This window comes from Perognathus longimembris, chromosome 6 (genome assembly GCF_023159225.1).
Source record: "Perognathus longimembris pacificus isolate PPM17 chromosome 6, ASM2315922v1, whole genome shotgun sequence".
Classification (NCBI taxonomy): Eukaryota; Metazoa; Chordata; class Mammalia; order Rodentia; family Heteromyidae; genus Perognathus; species Perognathus longimembris.
In genome coordinates, this window is record NC_063166.1 from 66,728,725 (window position 1) to 66,737,497 (window position 8,773).

Genomic DNA, 8,773 nt, shown 5'->3' on the forward strand with positions numbered 1-8,773 from the left:
AGAGCCATTCCCGGGGAACTGGGGCTGAAGGAATCCCATCACCCCTTGCTGCTTCCCCAATCCCATCACCCCTTGCGGCATCCCCAAGCTCTGTAAGTCTGTTCCAGTGACTTAATGTGCATTCCATCTACTCTCCATTCCAAGTTCTTTCTAGCACCTTCTCCTGTGTCCCTGCCCTTCTAGGCTCATCTTTCCCTCAGAAGCTGTCTGGAACAGGTCCTGATGGATGGGTGGGGACTGGGCCCACTGCACAGGCAGGTTCCAGGACACCTGGAAAGCTGCTGTCCCTACACCACAGTGTAGTGTTCTGCTACTTGAGGAATACCTCCTCTTCCAGTTTTTTATTGGTTAATTGGTTAATTTTATTGGTTAATTGGAGATTAGAGTTTCAAGGACTTTTCTACTCAGGTCCATTTTGTGTGTTGTTGTTGAATTTTTGTTTGTTTGTTTTCAGGACCTAGTCACTGTCCTTGAGCTTCTTTTGCTCAAGGCTAGCACTCTACCATTTGAGCCATAGCACTACTTCCAGCTTTTTCTGTGTATGTGGTACGGAGGAATCGAACCCAGGGCTTCACACATGCTGGGCAAGCACTCTACTACTAAGCCACATTCCCAACCATTTTGGTTTTAAATTTGTTTTTGTGTGCCAGTCCTGGAGCTTGAACTTAGGGCCTAAGTGCTTTCCCTGAGCTTATTTTGCTCAAGGCTAGAGCTCTACCACTTTGAGCCACAGCCACTTCCTGTTTTGTGGTGGTTAATTGGAGATAAGTCTCCTTGGCTGGCTTTGAACTGTGATCCTCTGATCTCAGCCTCCTGAGTAGCTAGAATTACAGGCATGAGGGGCCAGGGCCCAGCTCAAGGCTTTTTGCTCAAGGCTCACCTTAACTCTGTCTCCATCTACTGCTGGCATCTTAGACATTGACTACTCAGATTAATATTTTTTTTTTCATAACAAAATTTTCTTTTTACACTGATAGGGGTGGGTCCCAGAGACTTGCCTGTGCTAGGCCAGTGCTCTATCACTGAGTTATGTCACCTTCTACACGCTCTTTTGTTTGAGGTGGGGCCTAGGGGTTGCCAGGTTTGGCCTTAAACTGGCAATCCTCCTGAGGAGCTGGTGTTAGAGGCCCATCTTTAATATATAGTCCATGAATGGATGCACCAGGGGCTTTCCTGTTATCACAACCACCTGAGGTAAGAAATGTCACTCAAAGGAAGGTGGCTTAGTGGTAGAGTGCTCGCCTAGCATGCATGAAGCACTAAGTTCGATTCCTCAGTACCACATAAACAGAAAAAGCTGAAGTGTTGCTGAGTCTGTGGCTCAAGTAGTAGAGTGCTAACCTTGAGCAAAAGAAGCTCAGGGACATGAGCCCAGGCCATGAGTTCAAGCTTCAGGACTGGCAAAAAAAAAAAAAAAGGAAAGGAATGTACATAAAGAATTGTGGCTTAGGGGCTGGGAACAGTGGCAAGAGTGCTTGCCTCATACACATGAAGCCCTGGGTTCCATTCCTCAGCACCACATATACAGTAAAGGCCAGAGGTGGTGCTGTGGCTCAAGTGGCAGAGTGCTAGCCTTGAGCAAAAAGAAGCCAGGAACAGTGCTCAGGCCCTGAGTTCAAGCCCCAGGACTGGCAAAAAAAAAAAAAAAAGAAGAAGAATTGTGGTTTGGGGAGGGGGTAGCACTGTTCAAAAAGAAATGTACTCATTACCTTATCTGTGTAACTGTAACCCATCTGTACATCACCTTTACAATAAAAAATAAAATAAACATTATTGGGGCTGGGGATATGGCCTAGTGGCAAGAGTGTTTGCCTCGTATACATGAAGCCCTGGGTTCGATTCCCCAGCACCACATATACAGAAAATGGCCAGAAGTGGCGCTGTGACTCAAGTGGCAGAGTGCTAGCCTTGAGCAAAAAGAAGCCAGGGACAGTGCTCAGGCCCTGAGTCCAAGGCCCAGGACTGGCAAAAAAATAAAAATAATAAAAATAAAATAAACATTATTGTGGCTAAGGAACCAGGAGCTCGGGAGGTGTGTCGTCTGCGGTCTGAGGCCCAGGGAGGCTCGCTGGGCGCCGAGAGAGCCATGGCTCCCAGGGCAGGAGCTTGAGGTCTCCCTGGAGGAGGCGGCTGGGGACCCCTGGGAAACCCGGCTTCTCCGGAGGCTGGCCACCATGGGTGGGGACACTGAGGCAGGCGGGGCTCCAAGCCGTCCTCGCAGGCAGAGAGACGGGGGGGGGGGGGGGGGGGGGGGGCGGGAGGGGGCGCCCCGGGGCGGGCCGTTCCCACGCGGGGCGGCGGCAGGGGCGGTGCGCTCGGGTCCCTTCTCCTTCTCCATCCCCTCCGCCGGCTCGGGACACACGGCTGGCAGACCCGGCTCGCAGCGGTCACCGGCCCGAGGTGGGTGGGTGGGGGCCCTCGCTGCTGGGAGGGGGGTGGCTTGCACATCTGGTCAGGCCTGTGGTCCCTCAGGGAGGGCTGGGCTACCCCTGTCCACACGTGCCCAGCCATGATCGCCGGACACCTCTCGAACCCTTCCTTCCCAGCGGTGGGGGCCCCTCTCGCTGTCCACGTTGCTCTCTAGTTATGAGTCACCCCTTCCTCTCCCAGATCTGAGGACCCCTCCCTCCCCCCCTTAGATATGGGGCTCCCCTCCCCCCAGACAGGGACCCCTTCCTCTCCCCTAGATATGGATCCTTCCTCCTTCCTCACCCAGAAAGGGGACCCCTTCCCCTCTCCGGGGTGAGATGCCCTCCCCCAGATGTGCCCTCCTCTCCCTCCCTCTGACCCACTTTGGTCCCTGGCCCGGGGACCCTGAGGCTTCCCAGCGCGGGTGGGGGCGGGCCGGCGGCCCCAGGAGGCTCACGTAGGCACTCAATTAGGGGGGGGTGCCGGCAAGGCCATCTGTGCAGAGACCTCTGCAGATGGCCCGGCAGGGCGGAGCCTCAGGTCCCGAGCTCACCCCACCTGGGTGCCCACCTACTTTCCTCTGAGGGCAGACAGCTGCCGGGGCTCGCTAGCCTGGCCCGGCAGAGCTGTCCCGCCCCCAGCATCACATCTCAGGCCTGGGGGAGGGCGCTCCCCACCTTTCACCCCTACCTTAGCAGTTAAGCCTTTTCCAGTTCTCAGTAAACAGCCGGACAGGGGACCAGGTTCAGGATTCCTCATCTCAGTTGTGGGGATACAGACAAAAGGGTCAGGAGCATAAGGGTGAGCTTGAAAGTCAGTGAACCGCCCCCCCCCCCATGCCAGAGTCTGGCCCCTCTGGGCAGTGAGAGAGCTCCCGGGCCTAACTCACCCATCCCCACCTTCCAGATGTTCTCCAGAGTCGCTGGGAGCTTGGTGCCCAGGACAAGAGCCCTGGGAACTCGCGGGACACACAGCCCAAGAGGCACAGGTAAGACAAAGAACACCCCTTCCAGACGAATGTCCCAGCAAGGGTCCTTTCTGCAAGCTGGAAGGACCTCAACTTCCCTTCCCTTCCCTTCATTTCCTTCCTTCCTTCCTTCCTTCCTTTTCTTTTTCTTTCTTTTTTTCTTTTTCTTTTTTGCCGGCGTGGGGATTGAACTCAGGGCCTGGGCTGTCCCTGAGCCCAGTTTTCTGGTGGTTGATTGGAGCTAAGAGTCTCATGGACTCTCCTCCCCGCCCCCCCTGCCAGCATGGAATTCTGATCCTCAGATCTCAGCCCCCTGAGTGGCTAGGATCACAGGCGGGAGAGCTGCTAATGCTCAGCTTTCAACCTCTTTTCTTTGATCCTGCTCCTGGATCCTGGGCCAAGTTCTTTCAGCAGGTTACTGAGCCCTTACTGCAGCTGCCCACCGGAGTGTAAGCTCCCCTGTCCCCGCTTCCCATGGGAGGACAGGGAGGCACTGCTAGGGAAAGGGGCTTGGAGCTAGGGTGGGTCCAAATGGAGTTTGAACCCCAAAGCTGTGCCCTTCACCCCTGGTCAAGGCTGTGCTTACCTGGCTGTGAGCCCGCCATGATCTCGGTGGCTCTGATCTTCCTGGGGACACAGGATTTGAAGCTGGGGATGGGGGTGGGGCAAACTGTAGCCCTGGCCCTGATCTTTGTTAACTCACTAAGCAGCACCAAGTCTTCATCTGCCACGTGGAGGTGGCCGCCCCTCAGCCAATGAGCCTGGCTCTTCCTGAAAGTTCCTAAAGGTGATCTCTGAAGAGCTAGGTACAGCAACTCAAGTCTGTAATCCTAGCCACTTGGGAGGCAGAGATCACTAGGGCATACAAGTTTGTGAGATGCTAATCTGGCCCAGTGGCTGGGGACAGTGTTGCATGCCTGCTGTCCCGCCTTCAGGGGAAGCACAATGGTTGACACAGCCATGTGTATGTACCTGGCTGCCCCAGCGATAGGGAGAAGCACATGTTGGGAGATCACATCCTAGGCCAGCCTGGGCATCAAGCCAGTCCTTCAGAAACAACCAACGCAAAAAGGGTCTGGAGACCCTTGAGTGAAAAAGCCAAGTAAGACCTTGGTGCCCAGAGTTCACGCTCCAGTACCTGGCACAAAAGAAAAAAAAAAAGGCCTGGGGCATGGCATCTCTTTATTACTATTCTGGAGAGGGGTAGGGTGTGGGGTGGCTTGCACCCAGCTCCCTCCCTGTGCCTGCAGCCCACAGCCCAGGGAAGATAACTCCATACGTGGGCTACTACGCACAGCGTTCCTACCCCATGCCGGATGAGCCCTTCTGCAAGGAGCTCAGCGCAGAGCAGCGGGCCCTGAAGGAGAAGGAGAAGGACAGCTGGACCCTGCTGAGCCCTGAGGAGAAGGTGGCCTGTAGGTGTTGGCGGGGCTGTCTGGGGACCGCAGGGGAAGGTAACTGTAAGGAGGTGAGCCACCCGGACAGCTCCCAGTCCAGTGGTTGACTGATGCAGACCCCAGGAACTGCAACCACAGCTTGCAGGAGGCTGAAAAGGGGTTCTTTGGGGCCTCCCAGGGACTTGAGGGGGCAGAGGAGGGCACCGCAGGTAGGGGTTCTCAGCAGGAAGTGTGGAGCAGGCTGCCATGCTGCGTGGTGAGGTGGGCAGAGGGCAGGAGTCTGACCTGGGAGGCAGAATGGGAAGGTGGGCCGGTAGGGGGGCGGCGTCTAGCATTCAAGAGCACCTAATGGAAGCCTGGCCAGTGGCTCAAAGCCAGCCAGCAGGAAGGTCCATGAGACTCTTTTTTCCTCCTTTGGTCAGTTATGGAGCTTGGATTCAGGGCCTGGACACTGTTCCTGAGCTCATTTTGCTCAAGGCTAGCACTCTACCACTTGAACTGTAGCTGTACTTTCAGCTTTTTGGTGATTGATTGGAGATGGGTCTCAAGGACTTTCCTGTCTCGGCTGACTTCAAACCACAATCTTCAGCTGTCAGCCTCCTGAGTAGCTAGGATTACAGGTGTGAGCCACCAGTGCCCAGTCCATGAGACTCTTCATCTCCAATTAATCATCCAAAACCTGGAAGTGGAGGTGTAGCTCAAGTGATAAGAGTGCCATCATTGAGGGAAAAAAGGCTAGGGGACAGTGCCCAGGCCCCAAGTTAGAGTCCCAGTACCGGCACACACACACACACACACACACACACACACACACACACACACAAGTCTAAGTCACAACAAAGCCCTGTTTTTGTTCTTCCATACCTAAAGCCCACCAGAGGGTTAGAGTAAAACCAAAACTCATCTCTTTGGTGAGGAACAGGATCAGGCTCTGAGTTCAAGCCCTAGGACCAGCACAAAAAAAAAAACAAAAAGAAATCTGCTGGACATCAGCTACTGGGGCACCTGGGGCCAAGAGCTGGCCCAGGGTCCCCGGAGGTGGCTGTATCTCAGGCCCTGTCCCCACACCCGCCTGCTCCCAGTGTACCGGCTCCAGTTCCATCAGACGTTCGCAGAGATGAACCGTCGCACCAACGAGTGGAAGACGGTGATGGGCAGCGTATTCTTCTTCTGTGGACTCACGGCCTTGGCGATTTGGTGGCAGCGGGTCTATGGTGAGCGGCACCCCTCATGTTCTTGTGGTCACAGCTGGGCTCTTCCGGGAACCACAGTGGGACTCGTGGGCGATTTGAAAAGTCTCCAAAGAGGGGGAGGGGGAGGGAGGGGGAGAGAGAGAGAGAGAGAGAGAGAGAGAGAGAGAGAGAGAGAGAATGTGTCCAATTCTCTGGACCTCGGCATCCTCATCTATATAATGGTAATAATAATGCTCCTATCTTGGGGTTCTGGTGAGGGTTTGGTGAGAGAGCTATAGGGTCAGTACTTGGGACATAGTCATAAAGGTTGTTGCTATTGACTTGTGTTATTTTCCCTCATAACAAAGAGACCCCAAGAGCTTGAAAAAAAGATGGAGGGGCTGGGAATGTGGCTTAGCAGTAGAGTGCTTGCCTAGTCCTGGGTTCAATTCCTCAGTGCCACATAAACAGAAAAAGCTGGAAGTGGCACTGTGGCTCAAGTGGTGGAGCACTAGTCTCGAGCAAAAGAAGCTCAAGGACAGTGCCCAGGTCCCCTACTCCCCCCAAAAAAGAATATAATTTCTTCCTTTGTTTTGTGTATATTTATTTATTCATTAATTTTTGCTTTTTTTTTTTTTTTTGCAGCTCTAGGCTTGAACTCAGGGTGTGGGCCCTCTGAGCTTTTTAAATGGAGTCTGTGTTCATAAGGAGGACATAGGCCATTATCTTTGTGGGTGTGTATATGTGTGCGTGTGTGCCCATGTGTACACGTGCCAATATGGGGCTTGAACTCAGGGACTGGGCACTGCCTTTTAGCTTTTTTCAGTCAAGGTTAGTACGCTATCATGTGAGCCACAGTTCCACTTCCTGTTTTTGGTAGTGAATTGGAATTAGTCTCATGGACTTTCCAGTTCAGGCTGGCATTCAATCTTAGTCCTTAAATCTCAGCCTCTGAGTAGCTAGGATCACAGGCATCCAGTATAAGCCTCTCTCTCTCTCTCTTCCTCTCTTCCTCTTTTTTTTTTTTTTTTTTTTTGCCCCTGGCTTCTTTTTGCTCAAGGCTAGCACTCTGCCACTTGAGCCACAGTGCCACTTCTGGCCATTTCTATATATGTGGTGCTGGGGAATTGAACCCAGGGCTTCATGTATATGAGGCAGGCACTCTTGCCACTAGGCCATATCCCCAGCCCTCTTCCTCTTTTTGTGCTTGTTGTGAGGTTTAAACTCAGGGCCTGGTTCTGTCCTTTAGCTTTATTTTATTTTATTTTTTTTAGCACTCTACCACTTGTCCCATAGCTCCACTTCCGGCTTCCTTTTAATTGGAGATTAAGAGTCTCATGGACTTTTCCTGCCTGGGCTGGCTTTGAACTGAGATCCTCAAATCTCAGAGTCCTGTGTAGTGAGGATTACAGGCATAAGCCACCGGTGTCTAGCATAGGCAAAGTTGTTGTTGGTGGTCATGGAGCTTGAATTTAGTACTGAGCACTGTCCCTGAGCTTCTTTTTTGCACAAGGCTAGCACTCTACCACTTGAGCTTCAGCTCCACTTCTGACTTTTTTTTTTTTTTTTTTTTGGCCAGTCCTGGGCCTTGGACTCAGGGCCTGAGCACTGTCCCTGGCTTCTTCTTGCTCAAGGCTAGCACTCTGCCACTTGAGCCATAGCGCCACTTGTGGCCGTTTTCTGTGTATGTGGTGCTGGGGAATTGAACCCAGGGCCTCATGTATACAAGGCAAGCACTCTTGCCACTAGGCCATATCCCCAGCCCCTCACTTCTGACTTTTTGCACTTAATTGGAGATAAGACTATCAGGGACTTTCCCACCCAGGCTGGCTTTGAACTACGATCCTCAGCTCTCAGCCTCCAGAGTAGCTAGGATTCCAGGCACGAGCCATAGGAGCCCAGCCGGAATGGAATCTTGTAGCCCCGGCCATCTCCTCACTCCTGCTCCCACCTATTTAACATCTCCACTGACCACAGGGATCAGTAAGAAGATGGGGTGGGCTTGGGGAAGGCCACGGGCCTGGTTCCCACATGCAGTGAATCTGAGGCAAGGCTGGGATCAGAGCCCACAGGTCCCCGGGGACTGCTCCAGGACAGAGCCCGGCAGGAGTCAGCTAGGATGGAGGTCGACGCTTGGAGGTGGCCGGAGCCTGTGGCCCAGGGCCTGTGAGGTTACTGTCCTCATCTGTGCCTCCTTCCCCGCAGTGTTCCCCGAGAAGCCCATCACGCTGCAGGAGGAGTGGAAGGCGCAGCAGCTCCAGCGGATCCTGGACATGAAGGGCAACCCGGTGCAAGGCCTGGCTTCCCGCTGGGACTATGACCGGAAGGAGTGGAAGAAGTGACGCGCTGGGTTTCCAGCAGCTCTCTGCAGGGCCACCCTAGTCCTAGTCCTCTCCCCCCCCCCCCCCCCCCCCCGCCACCAATAAAGATGGTTGACCTCTGTCGTTCATATTGCTGTTGGACAATTCTTTTTTTTTTTGCCAATCCTGGACCTTGAACTCAGGGCCTGAGCACTGTCCCTGGCTTCTTTTTGCTCAAGGCTAGCACTCTGCCACTTGAGCCACAGCGCCACTTCTGGCCATTTTCTATATATGTGGTGCTGGGGAATTGAACCCAGGGCTTCATGTATGCGAGGCAAGCACTCTTGCCACTAGGCCATATTCCCAGCCCCCCAAATATGCTCTTTGTCTGACTTATATAACTAACCCCTCTGTACATCACCTTTATAATAATGGTAATAATATTTTTTTTTAAGAAAGAACCAACACTTGAGGTTGGAATTTGTGGCCCAGTTGCGAGAGTGCTATCCAATGAGCAAAAAGCATCAA

At 53.4% G+C, this 8,773-nt stretch overlaps 1 protein-coding gene across 2 annotated transcripts; it reads left to right on the forward strand.

The window, feature by feature from the left end:
- The first annotated feature begins 2,355 nt into the window (after window positions 1-2,355).
- LOC125353355 lies at window positions 2,356-8,321 on the forward strand. Of its 2 annotated transcripts, none has more exons than XM_048348970.1 (5): window positions 2,356-2,400; window positions 3,316-3,400; window positions 4,624-4,791; window positions 5,856-5,987; window positions 8,151-8,321. In XM_048348970.1, exons 2-5 carry the CDS (start codon window positions 3,316-3,318, stop codon window positions 8,285-8,287), a joined length of 522 nt encoding a protein of 173 aa, XP_048204927.1. In that variant the 5' UTR covers window positions 2,356-2,400; the 3' UTR covers window positions 8,288-8,321. The 2 variants fall into 2 exon arrangements, with proteins under 2 accessions (XP_048204927.1, XP_048204928.1); XM_048348971.1 differs by having other exon boundaries at window positions 3,316-3,397; window positions 4,627-4,791.
- The last annotated feature ends 452 nt before the right edge of the window (window positions 8,322-8,773 follow it).